Here is a 13,289-nt window from a genome sequence, read left to right as displayed (position 1 = left end):
CGAGATTGTAGCAAAGAATAGTCTCGAGAACGGTTCAGGATGGGCATTTTGGTGTGGCGTTGCTCCACTCTGCACGAGCGATGTGGTGGTGGCGCGGCATTTGTTGGCCGTGGTGGTGCGATCGGATGGTTGATGGATGGCATATCGAGAGTGATCTTGGCCACTCTCTAACGAGTTGCATTTAAATATTGTCGCATGAGAGTGGAAGGATTTAGAGAGTGGCCTGGCCACTCTCCGCCACTCCGCCTGTCGCGTTGGAAACCCAATCATAAGCCAGCGTGCGGTTGCGTCGGCCACAGACGGCTCGCTCGGTCGAGCCGTCGACGTTTTTTGACTCGCAACGATTGCAACACGTTCGACGATGCCTCCCGTCGACACCCCTGCCAAGCCGGCCATCGAAGACGACTATGGCGTCATGGAGGCGTGCAAACAAGTATTTCACGTCCCATCCTTTGAGCTCGAGAGCGGCGTCTCGTTAGAAGCCGTCGACGTCAACTACAAAACGTTTGGCACGCTCAACGACGCCAAGGACAATGTGCTCTTTGTCTGTCATGCCCTAACCGGGAACGCAGCGCTGGATTCTTGGTGGGGTGGCCTGCTCGGCGACGGCAAGCCGTTCGACACGTCCAAGTACTTGGTCGTGTGCGCGAACGTACTCGGGTCGTGCTATGGCACCACGGGCCCGACTTCCATCAACCCACGCACGGGAAAGCAATACGGTCAGTCGTTTCCCGCTGTCACGATTCGAGACACTGTTCGGCTCCATATCCGTCTGGTTGTGGAGGAGATCGGTGCGAGTCAGGTGAGTCCAGCCGATTGGAATGTGCGTTGAGTTTGGTCGTGTAGGTTGCTTGTGTCGTCGGCGGATCCTTGGGCGGCATGCAAACCCTCGAATGGGGCTTCCTCGGACAAGCGCTTGTTCAAAAGATAGCCGTCATTGCGTGCGGAGCCCAGCACTCGGGATGGCAGATCGCCATCAGCGAAGTCCAGCGGCAAGCCATCTATAGAGTACGCACCAACAACTCCGTATAACGTCGTTGACTCAACTGACAGGATCCAAACTACAACAACGGCGACTATGACAGCGCGTCGCCCCCGCACAGCGGCCTTGCCTTGGCCCGACAAATCGCCATGATCACGTACCGAACCCACGGCGTCTACAACGACAAGTTCGGGCGAAATGCCCTTGACGACGACCCGTCCACGTTTACTGTGCAATCGTACTTGGATTACCAAGGCAGGAAGTTTCTCTCTCGATTTGACGCGAACGCGTATATTGCGATCATGAACATGATGGACACCCACGACATCGGTCGTGGCCGAGGCGGTGCGTTGTGCCGACGAGACCATTGCGATCGTATGATTGTGCATTTTGTCTTTCCAGGTGTCGAAGCAGCGTGCCAGTTGCTCCATGCGCTGCCAGTCTTGATTGTCGGCATCGATTCGGACGTGATCTATCCCATAACCGAGCAAGCGCAGCTCCACGCGTACTTGCCGCACTCGACGTTTCGCGTGATTCAGTCGCCACACGGCCACGACGGGTTTTTACTCGAGCAAGATGCCGTGGGTCAAGCGGTGCGTTCGTTTTTGGGCTAAGTTGTGACGCCGATGGCGTTTTATATTTTCGCGCGACATGGCCAGCAGCACTCGACCCAACTCGATCCGACAAGAACCCACCCTCCTCCTCGTGGCGTCGACTTGGCTACAGATGCCCCCCATCGTGCGACTCTTGTAAACTCAACATGCGAGCCACCTCTGACTTGAACGTCATGGAAGCGGCGGCGGCAATGCTTCCAACGAGTGGCCAATGTAGCAGTACCTCGCTTTGCGGCAGAACGGACTCACGCATTGCAAGACATGAATGCAGCGCACGCTTGCTGCACGAAATGTTGAGGGTAGAATCGGCGTGCTTACGTGAGGGGGGGAGGGTACAGCGCCGGCGCTTATATAGCTGGACAGTCCATCGCGATCGGTCACACGGGCGTCTCCTCGTGTTGCACGAGGGCATCTTTGCACATAAATGAAAAGGACATCCCGCGATAGAGCCCCATGGTTTGAGCGATCTCGCTGCAAACGGACCGAGGCGAAGTCGAGGCATCAAGCGAACGCCGGCCACCATCCCCCCCACGACGTGCTTCCTGGTTTCGTGCTGACATGTAGCGCGCCATGGTGATGAGTCCAACGACAGCAGCGTTAGGACGCGCCATGCCTTTCAATGGAGACATCCACATCATCTGTGAAAGCCCTGCCAACGGCCATGTATGTACAAGGCCTCCCACAGTGTAGACGAGGAAATACCATCCACAGGAAATTGGAAGCAGGTCACACTTTGCATCACCCAGTGGCCGCCGGTAAGCTGGAGCCACTCGTGTGAGGTTGCCGCCGCTGCGCGTTACCGGGGGGTTGGCGGCGGAACTGCACGGTTGCGTGCAGGTTTGAGTTCGACCCCTCCCGAGAAATCGAGTGGCAATTGCCCCGCCTCAGTTTGTGCCAAATTTTGGCACTCGCATCGTCACCTGCATGGACCCGGTTTTCGTCATCTGCACCGTCACCCGTGTCGTCGTCAGCATGATCACGGAGAGACATAGCCAAGTAGACTGACTGGTACACGTTCCCCCCAGTCGGTGAAAAAACACAGCGCAGCAAGAAGACTTTGGAGGTGCGATCCGCATCCCGCCACGCTGCAGATCCCGTGTGGCTGCTGCCGACCTTGCGTCGAGGGGGCTTCAACCACCGCGGGGGGCGGTGCTGTGTTGGTGTACGTCCGACGCGCCTCACTCTCTTGGCCAGTGTGGTCATCGCCTCGTCGTTCGGACCTCGACAGATGCTATCATTGTGCAGCCACGGATATAGATGCATGGCGGCAATTTACGTGTCCTCGAGACAGTGTGCTTTGGAGCGCTTTTGTTGGTGTCGACATCAGGCGCGAACGATGCAATGAGACATGGGCTCACCCGACGGAGCACATGCGTCGGCTGTCCTGTCGTGCGGTCCACGGCTCTTGTCGCAATGTTGGAGGACTGTTGTGCTTAGCAGAACTCGTTTTCGGGCTCGTGGTTTGCGCTGGCCGTCGCATAGCGGTCAGCTCAGGGCTGCAGCCCGATTCAATCAGAATTCAAATGCCCAAACTAGCCAAGCAACTCGCGACTCGAATCCAGCTAAGGATACGGCATGTGTAGCCAACCTATCCAAGCCACGTAGACCGGCCATCATCGTCGCAAACTCACTCGGTGCATTTTCTGCACATTGCGACCCGATGGTGCACGTCGACCACACTGCCACAGGCGCTGCCACCCCGCGGCTCGATGCCAACGCCGAGCGCCGCATGAAAGAACGACAAAAGATGCATCGGTATCGCCAACGCCTCGCCGCCAAGGCGCTGTACCTCAGGGACTTGACGAGGAAGCTGGAAACCGAGATCCGAGAGCACTTGCTCCAGCGCCAGGCATCTCAGACCCACATGGCGGAATGCTCTGCGGAAGAGTGCGACGTGAGATTCGCCACGAATACGACACTGCGAGAAATCAGAGCAACCACCACGCCACGTTGATCCGGTCCATGCAGCAGTGGTGGGTCATGCACGTTCGACCCATCCCCGTAACAACTCTTCTCCACCCTCTTCATGCACTGCTGGAGCTCACGCCAACGACGGCGGTGTCTCCAACCTGTTCCGCCAAGCGCCTGCTGCAACGCTGGGTGCCCACCCCGCGTCGCGGCGACTCGCGCCTTCGACACTGGATCACGCGATACCTCCACCACCACTGCGACAGCTCGTTTCAGCGCATGGGGTTTCCACCGTCCGACGCCGTGTCTGAATTTTCTCTCGACATGACGGATCCCGACTGCTGCATGTACGTGTGGCGGAGCCACCGGGACTTTCCCGCATCACTCAAGTACGTCCGAGACATCTTTGCTCGTCCGAACCTCGTCGGGCAAATGAAGGGCACGTGCATTTTTACGTGTACTTGAAGGCTCCACTTGCGGGGATGGACCATCGAGGCCAACGTGGCCATCAGCCACGACGACGAGGCACGGTGAGCGACAGGTCGTCCAGAGCCTCACCCGTCTCGCTAGATGCTCCGCGACTTGCACGGAATGGGGGCCCAACAACCCGGTGCACTTCTTGGCGCGGCAGTTCCACCGACCAAAAATCGGTGTGTATTCGTCGCTCAGAACGTCCACGACGACGCTGTGTTTCCGACCGCGCGGTTCCAGCGGAATCGAATGATTTGGTAAGTGGCATCTCCATCGAGGGGGTGGTGGTGACCGCAGGTCGGCGCTGTAGGATTGCCTTGGCAGGCGTGGCCGAACTCGCGTCCGAGCAAGGTGCATCCATTCGCACGGGTTTACCAAGGAAAGGTACGTCAGCGTTGAGGACGAAGCGTTGCGATGGGGCTGTGACGTTGCCAGGTTTCCCACGACCCGTCACCAACTAGATCACTTTGCGGATCACGTGCGGCACGTCGCCAACCGCAACGGCGACTCGTTCGGGGAGGACTTTTACAACAAAGTGAAAATGCGATGTACATGGCACAACAGGTCGCAGCAGAAGGCAGTTCCTGGCAGAGTTAATGCATGGCGGTGTCAGCCGTGACTTCGTTTACATGTCACGACTGGGACATGCACAGAGCCGGCTGGCGACGTGCGGGATGCCACCGAGTGGCGAGTGCTAGAGCTGCTGCACGGCACACGTCCTTCGAGTCCACAAGAACATTCCAAGGTGGTAGCTAGGCTACAAGGAAAGTGCCGCCCACATAACCGCAATCGATGGAGTGCGCTCACGATGGCATCGCTGCGACGGACGAATACCTTACGCAGCCTGTCTGTCGGCCCCCATGTACCCAACCCCACCCAACTCCATCGATCGCCTTCCAATACCTCCAAGGATGACAACTTTGCCGGCATATCTGCACAGGGACAAGATCCATGAACATGCTGGCGACAACCATGTCCCCCACCATGTGCCCCATTCACCGTGATATCCCGAGGCAAATCGCAGTCAATCGAGGTGATGGCGGAGTCCTCGTTTGTCGGACACATCCAACTGCGAGGGCATGGCACAGCGTCGGTGAGCATTTACCTCGACGGCGCCCAACCAGGGATCGAATGCGTCACCGCGATGTTGGGAACGGCAGGGTGTCGCAGCTTCGATGCCGCACGACCAAGTACATGACGTGTGGTTCTGATGCGATGTTGTGAGATGGGCAAACTATTGCCGAAGTGCCGCCTGGTCCTTCGTACGTCAGTACACTACAACGTCAAGGCAGCGAGCAGTGCGACATGGTCGGGTCAGCATTCCATTGCGCGAAAGGTGGTGCGTGAAACAATGCGCAGACACAGAAATCACATCGTGTCGTCCAAAGCAGACGCTCCCAGGACGTCGTCGCTGTGCGAAGCTGAGGTCGCCAAGCACATATCGACGCGCACAGTTGATTCAGGGGGACGAACCAGCGTCGACGCGGTTGCCGTCTTGGAACGAAATGGCCGATGCGATGGCCGATACCACGGCGTCTTTTTCAGAGACAAGAGATGGCTTGGCATCGTCAAACGAAACACCAACGACGACAGGTCGTGGACTTCATGGCGGTAACGAAAGCCACGTCCCGCCTTGCCAGCGTTGTCCGATTGCTCAAGGCGTTCTCACGGCATGATGATCGAGGAACGTGCAATGTCGTCGTCGCTCAAGTCTTGGCGCAACTTCGCGCTGTGCGCAGACGCGTGGTCGTGAACGACGGTGGTGGCTCAATTCACACTCTATCTCTACGCCAACACGGATTTCGCATGTTCGAGGGGTACATGCATGGCTGCCCGTTGAAGTCGCCGAACGTCATCGACGACGTTGTGATGGACACTTGCAACCCCGGCGGACTCGTGTACTAATTGTGCCGCGACCAGCGTCGTTTGGACGCTTCCTTCGACGATGTGTGCCCGCTCTTCAACTCGCCCTTCCACCCCCAACCAACTGACGACGGGGCTCACGATGGCGACGGTTGTGCCCGACGTGACTTTGCTTGCACTGGTCGCCGATGCACCGGTAAGAAGGGCGTGGGTGAGTTTTGGTGGCGGGCGTTGGTTGTTGTAACGGGTTGGGGCTCATTCAACAAGATAAATGGAGGCGACGCCACGTACTCGATCGCCACGGCCGCATGACATCATGTTCTGACCTATGTATGCCCTCGTGCCGCAGACCGTTCACGCCGACGACCAACTGTTTCACGCGGCTGTGACTCCCAAGCGGCAGAGCATGAACTCGTTTGTCGATCGACACGGACCGTCAAGCCGGGCTTTTGGTGGTAAATTTCCATTTGCGCAGCATCTTGGGTGGATGAACTGCTCCATCAATGTGTGCAGGTTTGCTTGGCGTCGACTCTCCACGGGTCGCACGAAGCTCAGCCTCCTGACGCCGTCATCCCAGCGCGTCGTCGCCGCGGCGTGGTGTCCAAAGCAGAAGATGGGAAATTCAAATCAGTGAAAAAACGCGTTTAATAGAAAAACGTCGTTCACGAACATTCTTTTCAGCGTTCGATGTTCGGAGGCCATTCCTCGGGGAAGGCAGAGAGATGGAGACGGACGCGGCCGCGGCGGCGAAAGCGAAGAAGCGCGAATACAATCGCGAGAAGCAGCGTATCTTCCAAGCGAAGCTCGTCCAGCAGATGCTTTCGCTCAGGGACGAAGTCGCCGCCCTGGAAGCACAGCTAGCGCAGCTCCACATGGCGAGTTCGCAACGTGATGACGATATGTCAGGGTACGCGTTGTCCTGGAAGGACGTGGCCGCAGGGCTAGAAGAGGACTGCAAGCTCGTCGTGGACGAAAATCGCCGACTTCGGCGCCAACGCCATGGACAACGAGAGCTGCTCAAGACTTTGCAGGCATGGGTGAACGTCCAGACGCGCCACGCGGTAAGGGACCCGTACCAACGTCCACGCAGACGGCATCTCTCGTAGACTGCGCTCACCGCACCAACCCACACGTGGCGAAACGTGACGCTGCTCGCGAGCCCCGAATCGCGCGTCGTCGGGTTCGACTGGATCACCGCTCACTTGTATCACAACACGGAAGCGGTGTTTCAACGGTATGCGTTTCCGTCCGTCGCGCCAGAAGAGATCAGCGGCGACTTTGCCATCGACTCGACCGACCCCGACGTCATGCAGTACGTGTGGCGGTACCAAAAGGAGATGGATATGCCGATGGAGTTTGTTGTCGAGTGCTTTCGAGACAACGTGTGGCGGTCCATGATGCTGGGCGGATTCGTTGTGCTTCACACCGAGGTACTGCCGCGTTGGCCTATGTGTCGCATCGACCGAACTCGCCATGTCCTTGCAGGTGCTAGACAACATGCCAGAGAAGATGATTTACCGCCACACGATCACGAGCCCCGACGAAACAGTCAACTACTTGGGCCGCGAGTACGCCGACGGTCCGGATCGGGTCGTGTTTGTCGGGCAAAACATCCATGACGACGCGATCGTGCCATCGGGGTCGCGTCAGCGGAATCGCATGGCGTGGTAAGTCACTACGATAGCCATGACGACGTTGATAAGGACGCGACGTTGGTGTTGTGCAGGGTTGTGCTCGATCGCCTCACGCCATGCCACACCCGCGTGCGCATCTTGCACTTGAATTCCCACTTTTTCACGAAAGACGGCTACGTGAGCCTCGACGACGAAGCGCGGTTTTGGGGCGGCGATGTCAGCGACGCCGGCGACGAGCACACCAAGTTTGTCAAGTTCCAGCGCCACGTCACCGTCATGGGTGACGATGTTGCTCGCCTCTGCCGCAACAAGTTTGAAGGTGCGTGCTATAGACAACTCAAGCACGACGAGGATGCCACGCCGCTCGCATTCAACCCGTGTATTGCATGCGATGCACCACACCTGGTCGTGTGAAGTGAGGGATCGACGAGGAAGGACGCCAAAGGAGGTCACGATCAGCTGAGACGTCTCGCATGCCCTCCCCACCGCACTCCATGGACGTGGCGGCGTCGACTTTAGCGGGGTAGACCAGGGTTTAGTTGGTGTATCGGTGTTGTTTCTCGAATGCAAGGTGTCGATGAACTCGAATGAGAGATGGCTCATTCGGTCGGCATGCTTTCACCCAAGACCACAAACTGCGATGGCCCATGCACGTCAGTGCATTCGTTTGAGTGAAAGTCACTGCGCTTCAGTGCACAGGGACAGTGCGGTCACTGCCACGTACTTGCTGGACAGGGTCCCGACGCCGCGATCCCTCACCCGGCGCCCTGTTGATGGTGCCGCGATCGGCGCACGTTGAACTTGCCAGGGTGGTCCGGTTTCAAATTAGGGTCGAAACGGACCATTTTTTATTTTATTATCTTTTGAATAGTATACATTATATTCTTTGATACACCACGCCACGAGAAGTTTCATGAACTCGCCATTGTTCGTTCTACCGGCCAATGTGCCATACGGCCGACGGAGACAGCGCCCGACGGACCACGATGAATGCTCTGCCGGCAGAAGTAGAGCAAGGGAACGTCGAGTACAAGCTGCAATTGCTCCACCCTACGGCAGGTACAGTCATTTCCTAGGTGCATCCCAGTCGTGGCAAGATGTCGTGGGTAGATCGGTTCCAACATCTCGTGACCCAGTTGAACTGGCGGCTGAACGAAGGCCACGGGTATGCGTTCTACGAACTCGGAGTTGCTGACGATGGCATGGTCGTTGGGATGCCCCCTCACGACTTGGAAACGAGCTTGAACACACTCTGTCGCATGTGCCAAGTGTTGTCGGCCGAGATGCAAGTCCACACTGTGCGCCCAGGCACGTCCGACACGTACAAAGCAGCACGTGTCGCGATCAGTCGTATTGCCGAAACCCATGCAAAGAAGCAAGTGCGAGGTACCTTGATGGTCGATTCCATGTCATGCTCGCGACTGCACTCCCTCACGATCCCATGCTGCAGTGTCTGTGATCGGCGACTTTGACAGCGGCAAATCCACCCTTATCGGTGTGTTAACTCGGGGTTGTTTGGACGACGGGAACGGGCTCGCTCGCATGCAAGTGCTTCGGTATGTACTCCTGACACACATCCCATCGCATCGTGATAATGTCGAGGCAGGCACTTGCACGAAATTGAAGACGGCCGCACATCTAGCATCAGCGAACAGATTCTTGGTAAGCAGGTCCTTATGAACACGACCCCCCAGAGCTGTGCAGGCGTGACGAACGAAGGCAAAATTTGCAAGTTCAGCTCCCTCGAGAGTCGCAACGCGTCGAGCATCGATGCGCAAAGCACCAAGTTGATCATGTTCAGTGACCTCGCGGGGCATCAGCGCTACCTCAAAATCACGGCGTCGGGCTTAACGAGTCAGTTCCCAGACTACGCCATGTTGGTTGTGGATGCGACAACGGGGGTGCAGCCCATGACACTGGAGCATCTGCGCATTGTTCTTGGCCTGGGGGTGCGTCCGTCCGCCTCGCGTATTCCGAGTTCCACAGTGCATTCTAGATCCGTGTGTTTGTGGTGGTGACCAAAGTCGACTTGGCGGCACATTCCAGGATAGAACAAACCGTGGACGGAATCCACTCGACGCTGTCGGTGCGTCCCAGTTTCGTTGGATGGAATCGGTTCTTCATGGAGCTGTGGAGCTAGATGCTGCACCAGCCGCCTCCTCGCGTTATCGCAACCGCCGACGACCTTGCAGCATATCAGGTTCTCCAAGACGCAGTCCCCATTCCAGTATTTCACGTTTCCAACGTCACCGGCACGAAGTAGGCTTCCGTCGCCGCGTTTTGGTTGTGACTGTTTTTCTTGTAGCATGGCATTGCTCCAGCAATTTCTTGCGTCGATCCATCCCACTAGGGTACGTGCATGAGGCGCGTCGTTTTTTGTCTCGGTTGAGAAAAGGTTGCAGGAATGGACGTCGGTTCGCCACTGCAGTTGCGAATTCCACATCAGCGGCCATTTTCCGTCAGACGATGTGGGCACGATCGTCACGGGGTTGGTTCAAAGGTAGACCACGTGCCAAGATGACGTAACTTGAGCTGGACTGCTCACCTCGAACGCTCCTAGCGGCACGGTCCACGTAGGGGAGTCTCTCTTGCTCGGCCCGACCAACTCGGGGGCGTTCTATGGCGTTCACGTGAAAAGCATCGAGGTCCAGCGCACCCCTGCCAAGTGCGTGTTTGCCGGGCAGACAGCGGCGCTTCTCGTTACATCCCTCGACCACGACGATGTACTGTGTTTCGCATGTCCTTGTCGGTCATGACCAGCTGCCTGCGCTAGATTGAAATGGCGTCGATGCGCCGGGGCATGATGCTCGTCCACCCCAATCTCAGCGTACGTTTCGTGGAATGCGATGGTGCCGTCGATGTTGATGACTTGAGCAGCCGATCGCGACGCGCCAGTTTGATGCGCAAGTCCACGTGCTCAATGCGTCCATGCTGCTCAAGGAGAATATCCAAGGGGTGGTACACGCCGGACCCATTCAACAACTGGCGAAAGTGGTTGCGGTGTTTGACGAAGGCGACGGCGGCGACCAGCGTCAAGTGCGGCTGCGCTTTGAATTTATTCACTCGCCGGAATACATGCGACCCGACTGGCCGCTCGTGTTTCGAGAAGCCAACACCCACGCTGTTGGCAAAGTGCTCCATGCCGTGCACGCACTCAACTCGGACTTGGTAGTTGCCAGTTTAGCGTAATGCTGCGGATTCGCACCAGTCTGTTTTGTCTCCCAAGACTGCCATCGCTGCGCCGACACTCGTGTGCTTTCAGCGACTGCCATCGCTGCGCCGACACTCGTGTGCTTTCAGCGATCACATTTCGTAAAGAAGGCTAGTTGTTAGGTACAACGAGCACGCACGACCACTCCAACTTCGGGTAGTCAACCCGGACCTCAACACTGTCCACTTCCATGAAAGACATATTGACTGCACTGGCGTTCTCGTACGGTCGACATCGCCATCAACGTGAGCAAGCTTGTGCCTCACGTGTACTGAATGCATCGACGCAGGTCTTCTCCGTGCATTCGCCATGGTGTTTGCAATCCTCGCCACGCGGCAGAGTGACTGCGACTAGCGCGACCTGGAAATTTGTGCTGGCGAGGTCGACGCGCCAAGAATAGCCACGTCGACAAAGCCTCTGCGAAACTGCTCGTGTCGGTCGACCGTCGCGCTCCTATAAATACCCTTTTTTGCCTGGCTTCTCCATGACGTCCGAGGCGGCGTACGCCCAGGAAAGCCCGTGCAGCCATGCGAGTGTGGTGGAGCCGAGCACTACGACAGACACGGCGCAATTGAGTCCGTCAAAGAAGAAGAAGAAAAAGCGAGGAAAACTCCGTCCGCAGACCGTCGAGGAGGTCTTTTCAACGCTGTCGACACTAAAAGCCAACGGAATCAACCCACCGCCGGAGAAAATTGTCCTCACGCCGCGGTCGGCAGAGGCATGTCTCCGCACGGGCGTGAACCCTGAGACGCTCAAGATCCGCGATTTGGACTCGTTTGGGGACAACGGGGTGTCGCCAGCGGTGCAGAAGATGCGTCATGAGGCATATAGCATGCGGCGCCACGACCAAATGAAGCTCGTCCGGGCCGAAAAGAAGAAGATTCTGGCGGACGAAGACGCAGCCGAGACGGGCAATTCGTTCCGCCCGCCGCATCGGTCGCCGTCGAATTCGCCCAAGAAAGCCGACAGCCCCGACAAAGACAAGGCGTCGAGTATGATTGAGGTCGAGCAACGTCGATTGGAGAAGGTGCAATTTCGCCAGCAACGTGAGATCGAGCAAATGCTCGAGTTTGAAATGAAAATGAACCGACTCGCCGAGGAAGCAGCCGACAAACAAATCCGGGACAAGGCCATGCACGACGCGATGGAAGCAGAAAAACAGCAGCGCATGAAAGAGCTTGCCGAGCTCAAGCGTATCAAAGAGATCCAGAAGAAAGCGCAGGAGGACGCCGCCGAGGAGCGGAGGCGGCAACTCGCGGCTCAGATGTTTCAGCGGGACAAAGAGTTGGCCGACCAAAAAGCTCGCCAGGAACGGCTCCGAAAAATTGAAATGAAGATGCGCGAGGAAGAGCGCAAAAAGAAGGCCGAGGAGCACCGCCTAAAGACCGAGGCGATCGTGGCCAAGCAGCAGGCTGAAATCCAAGCACGCCTGGACGAACTCACGTTGGCCGAAGAGACGCGCAATCGCATGATGGAGGAGCAGCGAGAACAACGGACGCTCGAAATGGAAGAGAGGCGGGAGATGGTGAGCAAGCGCATCAGTAAGAACCTCAAGCAAGCCCGGCGTGTCGAGCTCGAACGGAAGCGCGAAATTCGACAAAAGCAGCGCCAGTCTGAGCTGTTGCGCGCTCAAATGAAGGAGGAGCAGGACCGGCAGCGTGAACTGGCACATCAAGAAATGGAATTGATGGAGCGGAAGCGACAGATGGTGTTGGAGGAAGCACGACGCGAGGAAGAGCGAAAAAAGCTCATGCTGCTGGAAAAACAGCGAGAAGTCGAAGAGAACGTGCAGAGCGTCCAGGAGGCACACAATCGAGAGCTCCAGCTACGCCGGGAACAACGGCTCATTCACAAACAGCTCAAGTTGAGCAACGTCGATCGCATGAAGCGGATTCAAGAGTACAAGCGGCTCGAGACCCTGCGCAAGATCCGCGAGGCGGAAGAGCGCACCGAGTCGCTGCTCCAACAAAAAGTCGACTTGGTGCGACAGCGCAAAGAAGCTAGCGTGCGGTCCAAGATCCAACGAGACGCGATTGTCGAAACGATGGAAACGGTCAAGATCACCAAGAAGTGGAAGAAAGCAAGCAAGAAAATCGACCAGGTGCTCGGTGCCAAGCCGAAGAAGTCCAAGCGCCCTGTCAGCAGCGACGGTGGCAGCTCGTTGTCGAGGGAAAGTGGCCACAGCGACCCGTTACCGACCCTCCAGCACCGCGCGAAAACCCCCCAGGAGAAGTCATCGTTTCGACCAGCCAGTCCGCCACCAGCAAAGACTGCATTCAAGCACATTAAGGACGAGGTCAAGGTTGCCGTCGAGCCGTCTCCGTTCAGGTCGCCCTACGACGAAGTGCCGACGCTGATTCAGAAAAAGGCGACCCTCAAGCACTCCAAACACACGACATCCTCGGTGTTCTAATTTAACCATCTTACATTCCCCATCGATTTGCGAGGGTGCCGATGGCGTTGCTGCCCACCACGTTATCCGCTCTCCCGTCGAGTCATGGGCGACGGAGCGGCAATGGGTGCTGGGTCCAGAAACCACCGCAGGTGCCGCCGACTCGGCGACTGCGATGCGCATCTCGTTGATGCGTTGATGGCACCAATGACGT

The 13,289-nt window shown here is 57.3% G+C and overlaps 5 protein-coding genes across 6 annotated transcripts; all 5 read left to right on the top strand.

The window, feature by feature from the left end:
• Window positions 1–296: 296 nt before the first annotated feature.
• Window positions 297–1,882, top strand: H310_03041 (homoserine O-acetyltransferase). The gene is made up of 4 exons (XM_008866783.1): window positions 297–802; window positions 847–1,008; window positions 1,054–1,327; window positions 1,385–1,882. Exons 1-4 carry the CDS (start codon window positions 362–364, stop codon window positions 1,594–1,596), a joined length of 1,089 nt encoding a protein of 362 aa, XP_008865005.1. The 5' UTR covers window positions 297–361; the 3' UTR covers window positions 1,597–1,882.
• A 1,374-nt stretch (window positions 1,883–3,256) lies between these two features.
• Window positions 3,257–4,436, top strand: H310_03040 (hypothetical protein; the record flags this gene model as incomplete). Its single annotated transcript, XM_008866782.1, has 7 exons — window positions 3,257–3,490; window positions 3,565–3,893; window positions 3,972–4,034; window positions 4,075–4,114; window positions 4,174–4,232; window positions 4,286–4,359; window positions 4,411–4,436. The coding sequence occupies 7 exons, from the start codon at window positions 3,257–3,259 to the stop codon at window positions 4,434–4,436; spliced, it is 825 nt and encodes a 274-aa protein (XP_008865004.1).
• Window positions 4,437–6,523: 2,087 nt separating this feature from the next.
• H310_03039 (hypothetical protein) lies at window positions 6,524–8,145 on the top strand. Its single transcript, XM_008866781.1, has 4 exons — window positions 6,524–6,899; window positions 6,945–7,268; window positions 7,324–7,505; window positions 7,565–8,145. Exons 1-4 carry the CDS (start codon window positions 6,561–6,563, stop codon window positions 7,884–7,886), a joined length of 1,167 nt encoding a protein of 388 aa, XP_008865003.1. The 5' UTR covers window positions 6,524–6,560; the 3' UTR covers window positions 7,887–8,145.
• A 260-nt stretch (window positions 8,146–8,405) lies between these two features.
• Window positions 8,406–10,753, top strand: H310_03038. 2 transcript variants are annotated; one of them, XM_008866780.1, is made up of 12 exons: window positions 8,406–8,531; window positions 8,583–8,858; window positions 8,923–9,028; window positions 9,079–9,134; window positions 9,192–9,421; window positions 9,469–9,558; window positions 9,613–9,731; window positions 9,778–9,823; window positions 9,875–9,972; window positions 10,033–10,195; window positions 10,246–10,299; window positions 10,350–10,753. In XM_008866780.1, exons 1-12 carry the CDS (start codon window positions 8,417–8,419, stop codon window positions 10,659–10,661), a joined length of 1,665 nt encoding a protein of 554 aa, XP_008865002.1. In that variant the 5' UTR covers window positions 8,406–8,416; the 3' UTR covers window positions 10,662–10,753. The 2 variants fall into 2 exon arrangements, with proteins under 2 accessions (XP_008865002.1, XP_008865001.1); XM_008866779.1 differs by having other exon boundaries at window positions 9,177–9,421.
• H310_03037 (hypothetical protein) lies at window positions 10,677–13,118 on the top strand. Its single transcript, XM_008866778.1, has 2 exons — window positions 10,677–10,928; window positions 10,973–13,118. Exon 2 carries the CDS (start codon window positions 11,168–11,170, stop codon window positions 13,094–13,096), a length of 1,929 nt encoding a protein of 642 aa, XP_008865000.1. The 5' UTR covers window positions 10,677–10,928; window positions 10,973–11,167; the 3' UTR covers window positions 13,097–13,118.
• The last annotated feature ends 171 nt before the right edge of the window (window positions 13,119–13,289 follow it).

Source organism: Aphanomyces invadans (genome assembly GCF_000520115.1).
Source record: "Aphanomyces invadans strain NJM9701 unplaced genomic scaffold supercont1.4, whole genome shotgun sequence".
NCBI lineage: Eukaryota > Oomycota > Saprolegniomycetes > Saprolegniales > Verrucalvaceae > Aphanomyces > Aphanomyces invadans.
The sequence above is the reverse complement of the archived record's forward strand: the minus strand, read 5'-3'. Positions and strand labels throughout refer to the sequence as shown.